At 36.5% G+C, this 14874-nt stretch overlaps 1 protein-coding gene across 1 annotated transcript; it reads right to left on the bottom strand.

Moving 5' to 3' along the window:
- Positions 1–9035: 9035 nt before the first annotated feature.
- PABPC4L (poly(A) binding protein cytoplasmic 4 like) lies at positions 9036–14456 on the bottom strand. The gene has a single exon (XM_006049424.4). The coding sequence runs from the start codon at positions 13580–13582 to the stop codon at positions 12470–12472; it is 1113 nt and encodes a 370-aa protein (XP_006049486.3). The 5' UTR covers positions 13583–14456; the 3' UTR covers positions 9036–12469.
- Between the last annotated feature and the right edge of the window lie 418 nt (positions 14457–14874).

Consider the following 14874-nt stretch of genomic DNA (forward strand, 5'->3'; position numbering starts at 1 on the left):
CACTGCTCCTGCTTTTTTCCCATCTATTTGCCATGAAATATAGAACTGAATGCATTGAACTCAGTTTTTTTTTTTTTTAATATTGAGTTTCAAGCCAGCTTTTCACTCTCCACTTTCACTTTCATAAAGAAGCTCTTTAGTTCTTCACTTTCTACCATCACAGTGGTATCATATGCATATCTGAGGTTGTTGATATTTCTCTCAACAATCTTGATTCCAGCTTGTGATTCACCCAGCTCAGTATTTTGCATGATATATTCTACATATAAGTTAAATAAACAGGATGACAATATACAGCCTTGATGTACTTCTTTCCCAATTTTGAACTGGTCACATATTCCATGTAAGGTTCTAACAGTAACTTCTTGACCCACGTACAGGTTTCTCAGGAGACAGGTAAGGTAGTCTGGTATTCCCATCTCTTTAAGAATTTTCCAGTTTGTTATGATCCACACAGTCAAAGGCTTTAGCAAAGTCAATGGAGCAGAAGTAGATGTTTTCCTGGCAACTGCCTTGTTTTCCCCATAATCCATCCAATGTTGGCAATTTGAAGTCTGGTACCTCTGCCTCTTTGAAACCTAGTTTGTACAACTGGGAGTTCATGGTTTAGGTATTGCTGAAGCCTAGCTTGAAGAACTTTTTCAGCATAACCTTGATAGCATATGAAGTAAACACAATTGTATGGTAGTTTGAACATTCTTGGGCATTGCATTTCTTTGAGATTGGAATGAAAACTGAACTTTTCCAGTCCTGTGACCACTGCTGAGTTTTCTAGATTTGCTGGCATATTGAGTGCAGCATCATCTTTTAGGATTTGAAATAGCTACATTTAAAATTCCATCACCTACATCTACATAGCTTCGTTTGTAGTAATGCTTCCTAAAGCCCACTTGACTTCACACTCCAGGATGTCAGGCTCTAGGTGAATGGCCACACCATCATAGTTATTCAGGTCATTAAGACCTTTTTTGCATAGCTTTTCCGTGTATTCTTGCTACCTCTTCTTAATCTCTTTTGCTTCTGTTAGGTCTTTACTGCTTTTGTCCTTAATCTTGCCCATCCTTGCATGAAATATTCCCTTTGCTATCTCCAGTTTTCTTGAAGAGATCTCTAGCCTTACCCATTCTATTGTTTTCCTCTATTTCTTTGCATTGTTCATTTAAGAAGGTCTTATCTCTCCAATGATGCTGAAGCTGAAACTCCAGTACTTTGGCCACCTCATGCGAAGAGCTGACTCATTGGAAAAGACTCTGATGCTGGGAGGGATTGAGGGCAGGAGGAGAAGGGGATGACAGAGGATGAGATGGCTGGATGGCATTACTGACTCGATGGACATGAGTTTGAGTGAACTCCGGGAGTTGGTGATGGACAGGGAGGCCTGGCGTGCTGTGATTCATGGGGTTGCAAAGAGTCAGACATGACTGAGAGACTGAACTGAACTATCTCTCCTTACCATTCTCTGGAACTCTGTTTTCGGTTGGGTATATCTTTTCCTTTCTCCCTGCCGGTTACTTCTCTTCTTTCCTCAGCTATTTGTAAGGCCTCCTCAGACAACCATTTCACTTTCTTGCATTTCTTTTTGTTGGGGATGGTTTTGATCACCACCTCCTGAACAATGTTAAAAATCTCCATCCATAGTTCTTCAGGTACTCTATCTACCAGATCTAGTCCCTTGAATCTATTCCTCACCTCCACTGTATGATATAAGGGATTTGACTTAGGTCATACCTGAATGGCCTAGTGCTTTTCCTACTTTCTTCAATTTAAGCCTAAATTTTGCCATAAGGAGCTCATGATCTGAGCCACAGTCAGCTCCAGGTCTTATTTTTGTTGACTGTGTAGAGCTTCTCCATCTTTGGCTGCAAAAAATAAAATCATTCTGAGTTCAATATTGACCATCTGGTCCAATCCCCCATGATGAAAAGGACATCTTTTTTGGTGTTAGTTCTAGAAGGTCTTATAGGTCTTCATAGAACTGGTCACCCTCAGCTTTTTTGGCATCAGTGGCTGCAGACTTGGATTACTGTGATGTTGAACAGTTTGCCTTGGAAACAAACCAAGATCATCCTGCCATTTTTGAGACTGTACCCCTAGTAGGTACTATAAGACTAAAGGCTAATTGATTATGGAATATACATTAGAAACAGTGAATCCCAAGATCAGATTATTACTCCATTGTATTTCAGTGATGTGAACTTCTTTTTCAGTGAAAATACCAATATGCTTACTTTTGGTTTAATTCATTTTTAAATTCTTCACCGCTTTGATTTTTTTTTTTTTTTGCCTCTCAGTATTTGTATGTCATTACCACCTGTACCTTCTGTATGCATAACTTGATGCACCAAGATTTGATTGGTTCAACCAGTTACCAACTGAATTAAAGTTATAGTTGGATAGATCGCTTTTGTTTGCCTATTGCTGATTTTCAACAGTCAGCATACAGAAAGCTGTCTTTGATCTGTTTCCCATCATTATTTTAGTCAGCTGTGGACAATATAATATGACCATATGTTGAATGCTTGACCACCTACAGGAACCTGCCCATTGCTTTGTTCAGAAGAGTTAAGAGAGCATAAAATACTTATTTTCAACAATGTTGATGTTCTCTGATCCTCAGAACATGTTAAAAGTTAGAGTGATAGTTTATATAGCTCCTTGCATTTCCATGTCCTTTCTAGGATAAGATATAAGTGCTTGTGAGTTTGTGGCCCTACGAAAGAAATAAGGTTCAATAAGTAAAAAGTTAATTAAGTTTGTGTAATGCCAGTCTTGGCCTTCAAGCTGTTATTGCTTTGATTTTTTGGTTGTGATGTCACCCAAATGATCTATACAGTTTTCTGAGAAAGAATCAATAAAATGGGATTCCTTTGAGCAATTTGGAAGAAGATGATGGTAATTCTAGGCTGTAGAGTAATATGCAAAGAAAATAACCTAAGAACATATATCAAATAAAAGAAAAAGAATCAAGTAGAAAACTACAAATGTAAAATAGTCTTAACAGCAATCTCTTTCCAAATTAATTCAGATTCCTAAAGAATACAAAGCTGTTTGCAAAGCTGCTTAAGTAAAGGGGAAATTTCTGTTTCTTGTGTAGTCTGGAAAGAAACATGTGATGAACAGTGACCTAGAATCCTCAGTTAATCTCATGGCCACAGCTTGATGAGGGAAATTAGAAAAAGAATATAGCTTGTTTAAACTATGCTTCACTACTAACTTTAAAATTTATACGGGCCTTGCTTGCCAAAAAAAAAAAAAAAATTATATAATTAAATATATTACATGTTAAATGTTGGAACATTAGAAACTGCAAATGGAGTAACTTGTATTTTTTTTAATTGACAAAACTGAGTAGAGAGAACACTCAATATCCCATAGATAATTGATTACAATCAATTAACATATTATGGTTCATATAAAAAAGTAAATAATTATTAATGTATGGCGAGGAGGTTGGGTAGCTAGGCATTATGTTATAAGCAAATATATTTCTATTTTTTAGAATAGTAAAAATATTTTACTATAACATAGTAAAAATAAGAAATGACATCAAAACATTTTATAATAACAAAGATATCATACAGCTAGGAATAAGACTAAAAATATGCAAGACTTCTAAACAAGAACTACATAGTATTATTGAAAAAATTAAGGAGTACAATTAAAGTGATATCCATTTTCATGAGATAGAAGAATATACAGTAGGCTTTCAACTCAGAATCAATATGATCACAATGAATTCCCAAAAGGAATACATGTTTATATGAAGGTGCATACATGTGCACAAACAGATGTATGAAACTTCACAAGTTGTGTTTTTTCATTTCTATGAATAATCAGATAACTAAGAATAACCAAGTAAATCTTTAGGAAGAATAACAAGATGAAAGGATTTGTTCTGATATAAAGATTACAATGTAATAAAGACTACATGACACTGGCAGGTAGACCGTACATCTAAATGGAAAATATTAAGCTTTTAGATATCAACAACAACAAAAAAGCCATAATCTGGGCTCTCACCCATCCAACCCATGATGTGTTTATATTTCAACCTAACTATACAATAAAAGATGAATGGATAAAAAGAATATGGTGGTGGTAGTGATTTAGTCACTAAGCCATTTCCAACTCTTGTGATCCCATGGACTGTAGCCCACTCCTCTGTTCATGGGATTTCCCAGACAAGAATAATAAAATAGGTTGCCATGTCTTTCTTCAGGGGATTGAACCAATGTCTCCTGCATTGCAGGTGGAGTCTTTACTGCTGAGCTATGAGGGAAGCCCAAAAGAATGTGGTATATCCATATAAATAGATATTATTCATGCATAAAAAGGAATTGAGTACTGATATAAGCTGCAGTATGAACATCTTAAAACATTAAGCTAGGCAAAGGAACCTAAACACAAAAGGTAACATATGATAGTGTTTACATCAAATGTCTAAAACAGGCAAATTCTAGAGATATAAATTTGTGTTAGGTTCTAGGAGGAGGAGAAAATGGGATTAACTGCTCGTGGATATATGAAGTTTCTTCTGATATGATAAAAAATATTCTGAAATCGGATATAAAGGTGATTTCACACAACCCTTTGAATATACTACAAACCAATGAATCATACATTTGAAAATGGTTACTTTTATGATATGTAATTTATAACTCAGTCTAAGAGGACATGATAATTTTCAAATTGCATCAGTCATTCATTTAACTTCCCAAGTTGATCCCTAATAATAGACTTCATTTAGATGTAATGATTTGCTACTGAATGTTATTTTTCTACCCAATATTTTCTTTTTAAGAACTGATGATTTGCTTTACTTTTTCTCTTACAAAGGCAGGACAGTTTCCATCACCTATTCCTGCTAAAATAATAGATATCCCACTAAGAAATATATCCAATCTATGCCCTAAAATGGGGAAAAAAAAACAAAACAAAAAAAACAACACATAAGTAGGGAGGAGAATGAGTTAATTAAAATGATAATAAAAAAATATTTAAAAATAACATTCTAAATGTTTGAAGATGAGCCTCCCTGACCTTTTGTAAATGCTTGCTTTTTTTATCCCTACAACAATAGGCCATATGGTCTAATTTCAAAACAGGTATTGCTGCCTCTATAGTGTAACAGTCTGTAGAAAGCCTTTCTTAACTCTTATAAGAAAAAAAAAAAAAAGAAAAGCAAAGAAAAGAATACTTCATTTTCAAACGAAGAGCTCTTACTTATTTTGATTTGGCAATAAATCCTGCTGTCTCTCTTTTTTTTTAAATTTACCAGTTAGAAGATCTCTTTTACTCCATGTAACAGACAGCATACTATCTGAGAAAAAGTTAAAGCTTTGAGTCGGGTTTAGGATGACACTTTAAAAAAACTGAAATAAGAACAGTTTCTTTCTAACAAACTGACCAAGAGAAATCATAGCATAAGGATAGGACAAAAAGAGACACCAGGACCAAAAAAAAAAAAAAAAAAAAGCATGTATTAGGCATGGTAAAGATTTACATGTGACATGGCTATGAGAGTTGCAATATATTTTGGTTAAAAAAAATAAATAGTAAATTAAAATGAAAAAGAAATAACCATACAACCTCAGTACAATGCATAAAATATAAGTGAATAGGGTAGTGGATAATACTAGATTATATTACTAACAATTCCCTTGGTAATTCAGTAAAATAATGATGTGTCAAAATAATTATAACATCTGACTTGCATTCAAATTGAGGCACTTTTTTGCTTAACAAAGATTTGCTGGAATTACTATTGTAAAGGCTTATTCTAACTTCAAGGAACTAGATTTAGCAATATGTCAAAATTGTGGTGTATTGGTATGCCACTGGCACACGTACAAAATGAAATGGAATATAAATCAAAATTGTGATTCAAAACACACTGTCAGTTATGGTTTTCTGAGATAAGAATATTCCATTGGAAACACCAATTAAAAAAATTCACACAAATACAACACAGTGAATCATAACCAATATTCACTGTATGCAAAAAAAAATTAATAACATCCTCCATATCAGTGACATTACATTTGAAACTCAAATGTGCTGTTAGCATTTGGCAGAACTTAACCAGGGATTATTTTAATATCTAAGGTGATGTAAATATGAACAGGTTAACAACTTCTGATGTGACATTGTTGTCTAAACTGCCAATATCTCTCAGAAGTTAAGCCTCTTCTATGACAAAGAATGCTACTAAGAGGATCATTTTTCTTTTCTTAATTTATGGATTCAATTGTGTCATTCAGGGGAACTTCAATATAGTTAAAAACATTTTATAAACTCTTAGACCTGACCATTAGACAAAAACAAAAAGGAGCTATAAATACTTCCTCTGAATAAACTTACAAAATAATCTGATCTTAAAAGATTCAAATACAAGTAAATGTGTAATTCGGAATTTAGTACCTCTGTTTTTTGTTTTCTTACAATGCATAGTTAAAATGAGAGGTTATACCAAATTTGTGTAATACAGGAAAAATTAAACTGCAAAGTTTGGATAAGTCCAGTTTTGTTCATTCTGACAATTTTAATGTATTAAAGGATCTAATATAAATTCTTTAGTAAAGAAAATGAGTGCCCATCCATTTAGGTTTGTATTACTTAGATTCATTTTATATATTGGGGCCATTTTGTAGGCACCTAACTTTGTAGATCAGAGAAGGCAATGGCACCCCACTCCAGTACTCTTGCCTGGAAAATCCCACGGACAGAGGAGCCTGGTGGGCTGCAGTCCATGGGGTCGCTAAGAGTCCGACACGACTGAATGACTTCACTTTCACTTTTCACTTTCATGCATTGGAGAAGGAAATTGCAACCCACTCCAGTGTTCTTGCCTGGAGAATCCCAGGGATGGGGGAGCCTGGTGGGCTGCCATCTATGGGGTCGCACAGAGTCGGACACGACTGAAGTGACTTTGCAGCAACAGCAACTTTGTAGATCGGAGAAGGCAATGGCAAGCCACTCTAGTACTTTTGCCTAGAAAATCCCATGGATGGAGGAGCCTCATAGGCTGCAGTCCATGGGGTCGCTATGAGTCAGAGGCGACTGAGCGACTTCACTTTCACTTTTCACTTTCATGCAATGGAGAAGGAAATGGAAACCCACTCCAGTGTCCTTGCCTGGAGAATCCCAGGGACGGGGGAGCCTGGTGGGCTGCCATCTATGGGGTCGCACAGAGTCGGACACTACTGAAGCGAATTAGCAGCAACTTTGTAGATGCTTTTTCAAGATTTTTCTATTACATTGTCAGTGGGAATTTTTTTTTAAACATTCTTTATACAGAATATCATATTAGTTGGTGATACAAAGTAAATTCTTTCCCTCTGGTGGTATGATTCTAAAATTTTATCTAACATACATGAAGACATACTTGACTTAGACTAAATTAGAGCTCAAGAAACTAATACCTTATTAAATGTAGAGTTATATTTGAAATATTCTTGATCATTTGTAATCTGTTGATAATTATTTTTGGTGGAAACCCATTGTATGTAGTATGTCCAGTCATCTCTGACTTTGCGACCTCATGGACTGTAGCCCACCATTCTCCTCTGTCCATAAAATTTTCAGGCAACAATACTAGAGTGAGGTGCCATGTCTTACTCCAGGGGATCTTACTGACCCAGGGATTGAACCCATGTCTCTCATGTCTCCTGCATTAGCAGGTGGATTCTTTATCACTGTGCCACCTGGGAAGGTTGAAAACCCACTGGGGTGATTAAATTGAATTTGAACTTTTCAGTAAAATTTTCAATAGATGACTAATTTAGATCTAATAAAGCATGACATGTGAAAACACAATTCCCATTACTAAACAAAAATGAATTCAATTTTATACAGAATATATTGCACAATTTAGTCCCTATGATTATACAACCTGAGGGAGAAGAAACTGGTGAGTTTGACTCAAGTGTTGAAAATGATTTGCAGGGAGAAATTTTAAGAACTAACTGTAAGTTAATGTTAGCAGGAGAAAACATCCAGTAAGTACGGAAATTAAAAATTAGATACAAATGATAAATAAAATCCAGGGTTTAGTGGATGCATATGCCTATTAATATCTCCATTCCTACTGGAATTTCTTTCATTCATAAGCCCATTCTGCACAGAAAGTTGACTTATTTCTTAATCCTAATGGCAGAGCTTATAGAATATACATATCAATAATGGACAATGAGAACTGAGAGAGAAAGTTGTTAAAAGGTTTCTAGGAAAGGTATTATACTATGAATGTTACTGTGTCTCAGTGTGATGACAGGAATTCTTGTAAACATCCTGACTCTCTCCCTGATGATGACGCTGAGACACAGAGGGTGAAGAGCTAAGACTCTAGAACCAATATAGATGTTTTCTTATACCTTGCATGAAGATACCTTAAGTCTGAATATTTTAATAAAATTTCCTTTTCTAATATGAGTTGGATTTTCTCTTACTTGAAGCCAAAGATATTCTGAGGTTATTTAATTTGTTTGACCCTTTATATTTTAAAAATTATCTTTTTGATGTATTATTTTATTATTTACTTTAAAAAATTACATTATGGTGTATATTTCCCAAATATAATACAAGTAAGCTAATTTGAAATTCTCAAAATGTTAGCTAAATTCTGCTTTAACAATTAAATTCAAAAGTGTCTTTAAAATAGTCCCTCATGAAAACTTAGAGGTTCTTTTCAACCATGGTCCCATAATTATGAATAACTTAAAAACAAATACTAGTTCATATGAGAATTGGTCTTTTAAAACATAAAATATGAATGAGTATCTTCATTTAAAAATGAAAGTAGTTTTCAATTTACTCTTATGAGAAACTGATTGCTAGAAAATCAGAAATACTAAAAAATAAATAAGTAAAAATAATTTTGGGACATGAGAATTTTGGACTCCATTGAAAGATCCAGACTTCATTTGATCTCTTTTCAATGGATTTATACAAATATTAAGAACATGAAAATATCAATTCTAAACCACTTTAAAAAGCTTATTTTTACGAACTATAAATCAACTTAAAATTTAAAAAAATAAAATTTCAAAAGGCACATATTTATTCAATTGGCTGTATAAGCAGACATCTGTATAACAAACTTGGCAACGTGTGTGGGGACAGAGAAGGGAGAGCAGAAGCAGTGGCTTAAGGCATCTCTATAGAAATTAGCTTTTACAGGAATACTTATGAGAAAGTGAAGATTCTTTTCATTTATCAAGGCACCTAGACTTAAAAAGAGTAAAGTTTCTTTAATGCCTGAATCTCTGATGTCACAAGACACAAGACACACAACTTGACAGCATCATACACACACAAAATTTAGAAAAAGAAAAATTTAAATAATAAAAACCTACAGGATTTTTTGTAAACGTTTTGTAAACTGACAGTCATTTCTTAAGGTAAATATTAAAAATAAGAAATTTTTACTAAAATGGCATATTACTGTGTCATGAAACTATAGCCACAATTCACCTAAACAACTGACATTATGCCCTATTAAATCCTCACACATGTGAGAAGAGAATTCAGTTCCCTGATATTATCTTGATAATCCATTTACAAGTACTGTGAACTATTGTTCAAATATGTGAACATTTTTATAAAATGGATTTTCCAGAAAAAGATGTCAAGGCTTGATATGTGTACTACAGTTTCCAGTCCTGTTGCCTGGTACCCTTTCTTAAAAGCTCTCTGCTTTGCAGGCAAATACTTCTCAACACAGTAATCCAAAGAGCTAAATAATTATAATTGGCATATGGATTTCACATACACTTTTATAGTAAATCAGGATTTACCAAAATATGTTAATAGAGTTGAAAAGCAACATACTTTAAAAAATATTTAGTATAAGCTGTGAATAAGATACTGTATACACAAAAGCTTTGCTTAGAAAGTATTGAGAATATGAAACTCTGAAAGTCATAGAAGACAATACATATGAATTGTATGTGTATATGGGGGGTTTGTATATTTGAGGTGTTTAAAGTGTTTTGAAATATAACATTAAAGCCACCAAAGTAAGAGTTTGAAAAATTTGAGGTTAAAAATTTAATTTTGGAATGACCCTCAAATCTATAAACAAGATGAAAGTATCAGGGAAAAGAAGTGTAACAACTCCATATAAATAAAAAACACCCCCACAGGAAAACACATTAAGATCATGAAAATAAACTAACATCATTTACAAACATATGAAAATACAAATGTTCAGTAATTACAAGAAATGCTGCTTAAATTTTGAGGTAATATAGTAGTAAAATAAATAATCATGAAATATTTTGTTTTTACATATCATGTTGAATCAGACAACAATGTAAGCAAAATCCCTCTTAGTATATGGAAATGAGCAGTCCTACTCACAGTGGAAATGTTGTGGTTTTTTTTTTTTCACAGTGGAAATGTTAAGTGGCACAAGTTTCTAAACAGCATTTGGGTAATATTTATCAAAATTACTTTTTAAATTGTTGTCACTTGAAATAGTAATTCCAATGAATCACATATTTTCTTAATAAATTAATTATATATATCAGCATATATGAGTTTGCAAGGGTGTTTCTCTCCAAGTTGTTTATGATAGAACAAAATAGGAAAATGGAAGACATAATCTAGGAACCTATATGTTTATCAAGAGAAAATTGTCACATTATGGTACAAACATTAAAAGGAAGATAAAAAAATTGTTAAAATTATAGTGCAAATACTTCCTTCCAACTACAAATGGAAGCTGACTGTGTCATACTGTCAAATTAGGTAAGCAGTTTTAAGAAGGTTTATAAGTATGATTCTATTTTTGTTAAATTATGTGTATAAGTTTAGAAAAAACTGGGGAGGAGATGCAACATATTTTAACAGAAGATCTGTCTCCACAGTAGCATTATATGTTGCTATAATTTTTTCATTGTCTAAAAGATACTTTTAATTTAGAAACTGTGCAATGAATGTTCATATATTTGATAGAAAAATAAACAGAAACAGGTTTTCTCATTCTTTCACAGCTAAAGTATTGCCAAAGTAAAACATTTTAATATTTCTGTAATACTGTACTGGTAATATATGAAACACAAGACTTGGATATATGGTTTCAGGGAGCAACTAAGCAGAGGAAAAAAAAACAACAACAAAAACAACAAAACTATTTTTTAAGACACCTTTGGTATGAGAGAATCAGAATTTTAAAAGTAATTAGTTAAATGTAAATAACTCTTGCATCTATTTCCAAACTGGATTTTAAATAGAACACAGTAAAAGTCAATATAATAAAACCCTTTTTAAAAAGTATAGAGGAACCACATCATATAAAGGAAAGGCAGGAGAGAAGAAAAGTCTGGAAATGGGACTGAAATTAAAATTATTCTGGACAACAAGCTAAGTGATGTAACTTCAATTTATCAGAAAATCAGTTAGTGAGCTTCTGATTAATCAAAGCTAAAAGTGAGTTGTAATGGGTTACAAAGCTCTTAAAGTCCAATAAAAGGGACATGGAGGTCATAAAAATAGGAAAGTTTTACTTTTCTGAACCCTGAGATAGTATCACTACATGGAACAACATATAACAGAGATTAGAAAACACAGTTGTTAAACAAAATTTCTATGTTCCCTATATATGACTTACATAATATTGGTTCCTGATTCAAAACTTAAGGCATAATTTTATGCTGTATACAAAGGCCAATTTTTGACCTGAATTGATACAGGGTTATAACTTAAGGAATGTAAAAGTTAAGGTTTTACTACTCAAGTCACAAATCTGATAACTAGCAAGCACCTGAATTATGTCAATCAATGGAAAGAACAGTAAAATATCCTATAAAGCAGACTTGTAGGCAACACTAAAGTAATTCCATCATTAATGTTAGCCATCAGAAAAACAATCATTTCAGGATAAAAACCGAAAGAAAATTCAATGATTTTCTACTATTTTAAACATTAATTCAAAATGAAATTAGATACTGAGTTTGTAGTAGGAATTTTTAAACTTTGGTTTCTTTTAAAAACATTAGATGAGAGATTAGAAAGTTTCTTTTTATAAAAATAAATTACTTTGCAATGCTTAGGTATAAGAACTACTTTGAGCATATTTTCATGGAAGAGATTAAAGCTAGCAATACTATAAAAATAAGAAAAAGTATGCAAAAAACGCAAGTAATTACCACACTTCAGTTGGTTCAAAATGTAGTAAAAATATATCTAATTATACTTATTACTATGAACACTATATCAAAATTGGAAAAATATACCATATTATAATTACATGGTGTTCCTCTGTAAAAAGAACCAAGGTTCTAAGATTCACTTATTTTTTCTCCAAAGGAAAATAAATAGCTTTGTATACAAAACTTTCCACCACAACGTTTACTAACTAACCAGCCATCAGCTGGAATTTAAAATTTACTGAGGAGAAATCAGGCAGAGATCACTAACATTTCTTAGTCTGCAGCACACACTGGCTGATGCAGAAAGTTTTCCTCTCCTAGGGTTTCTGGGCCAGGGCGATGTTGAGTGGCTTGGAGCCTAAGATGCGGCCATTCATCTCCGTCATTGCTTTAGTGGCCTCCTCCGCAGAGGAGAAGCAGATCAAGCCAAACCCTTTGCTTCGCCCTTCTTCCTGCATTACCTTAACCCTGCTAATTGATCCAAATGAAGAAAATTCCCTCCGCAGTTTTTCATCATCAATGGTCTCATCCAGGTTCTTAATATAGAGCTTCGCACCCTGGCACCGCCGAAATCTTTCATGTTTCAGCTGCTCAAACATTTGCTTTAACTCAGCCTGTCGCTCTGCTTTCTTCTGTGCCCGGCCTACAAAAAGCAGCTGTCCGTTTATGTCCTTTCCATTCATTTCTTCAACAGCCCTTTTGGCAGCCTCATGGCTATCAAAACTCACAAAGCCAAAGCCTTTGGATTTTCCACTGGAATCTGTCATAACCTTAACACTCAGGGTTTTGCCGTACTTGCTGAAAACTTCCTTTAGTCTCTCATCATCCATCTCATCTCCGAAATTTTTGATGTAAACATTGGTGAATTCATGGGCTTTGTTTTGAAACTCGGCTTCTCGATCTTTGCGGCTTTTGAATCTGCCAACAAACAGCCTGCAGTCCTTAAGCAGTGCCCCATTCATCTCCTCGATGGCCCTGTCGGCAGCAATCTGGTTTTGAAAGTGCACGAATGCATAGCCCCGGGAGCCGTGATCATCACTCATCACCTTGGAGGACAGGATCTTCCCAAACGCTGAAAAGTGTTCATAAAGTGTTTTGTTATCAATGGATCTGTCCAGATTCTTGATGAACACGTTCCCAATTCCAGATTTCCTTAAGTAGGCGTCACGTTGAGACCACATGAGACGGATGGATTTGCCCTTTATCAGGTCAAAGTTCATGGTGTCCAGGGCCTTTTGGGCATCTGCCAGCTGCAGAAAGTTCACATAGGCGTAGCCCAGGGAGCGGCGGGTGACCAGGTCCCTGCAGATGCGGATGGACAACACGGGCCCTACGGCGCTGAACTTCTTGAACAGCAGGTCCTCGGTGACGTCCGCATGGAGGTCACCCACGTACAGGGAGGCCTGGCGGTACTTGGCTGCTATATTCATCTTGCTCCTCACCACCAGAAGCCGGTCCCTAAAGAGCTCCTGGAGTGATTTCTGCAGGAGTGTGGCCCGGGCTCATGCGTGGTGGCCTCTGAGTCACGGCTTTGAGGCTCAGTGTTGGGGTGCACGTACGGCTCCCCAAGCTCAGGCATCATCCTCATTTCAAAACCCCTCAGGAGCCAGTCCGGCCCATCCTGGTACAGGAGTGACAGAACTTTGAAATCTCAAAGAAAGGCTCCCAGGACAAGCCTGTCCTTCCCGGCCAGTTTGTGAGCAATCTTCAGGTGGCGGGCTGGCCTTCCATCTGAGTGTTCTCCACTCTGGTTCAGCCCTCTGGTCGCTGGTTTCCAAATAAAAATAGGCCTTGCTCAAGCCAGTTTAAAGTTACAGCCTCCGGGGAAGAATTCCACAAGTGGCCGCTGAGGCGACGACCCGGGACCCGGCGCGCGGCGGTGAAAGCGGGGCCCCGGAGCCCCGAACCGCCCGGGACCGGGTCGTGCTGGCGGCGGCGCCCGGGCGCGGCCGGGGGCTCCGCGGGCTCCGCGCGCCCTGACCGATCCCGGCCGTTTTCCTCCCTGAAGACCCCGCGCGGAGCCCTGGGAAGAACGGGTGGGGGATGGGGAGGCGGACAGATCGACCGGGTGGATGGACGGAAGGACTGACGGCCGCGGCCCGGTGGGCTGCAGAGGCCGAGCAGGGGCTGGGGGCTCACCCGGGCTGCGGACGGCGCGGGGCGGACGGGAAGCCCGGAACTCGCGCGCTCAACTTCCCGCGCACTCGCTGCCAAGGGGGATGTTTTCTTTTTAATATTTTTGGAGAATGTTTTTCTTCCCACCCGCCCCTCTCGCTCACTTCCCACCCGCCTCCGAAGGCTTGGCTGAGGAGCAGGAGGCGGTGACCAGGGTGGAGAAAGACAGCCTAGGGGAGTGGCCCTAATAAACCCACCCGCCCGCTGGCCCTGGCGTTAAGTCTGACTGCGGGAGCTTTGCCAAGTGTGGATCTGGGCTTGTCACTTCCTAACTTCAAACTGTCCAGTGGCTTCCTTTGACTCTTAGATAAGATCCAATATCCGTACCTTGTTCTACAAAGTTCTGCGGGATTCCTTCCATGTTCAGCCTCAACTGCCCCCTGGATCCCTTACTAAACTACATGCCTTCTTTTGTTCAGGGGCAACTTGACAAAGCTGTGTAGATGCTCTTTCCAAACAGAAGTTTCCCCTGTACAACTTTTGAAAAACTTCAGTTGTCACTCTTAGAAAGTTACACTACCTTGTATTTTCCTGGAGTTTGTCTAAT

Source organism: Bubalus bubalis, chromosome 17 (assembly GCF_019923935.1).
Source record: "Bubalus bubalis isolate 160015118507 breed Murrah chromosome 17, NDDB_SH_1, whole genome shotgun sequence".
Lineage (NCBI taxonomy): Eukaryota > Metazoa > Chordata > Mammalia > Artiodactyla > Bovidae > Bubalus > Bubalus bubalis.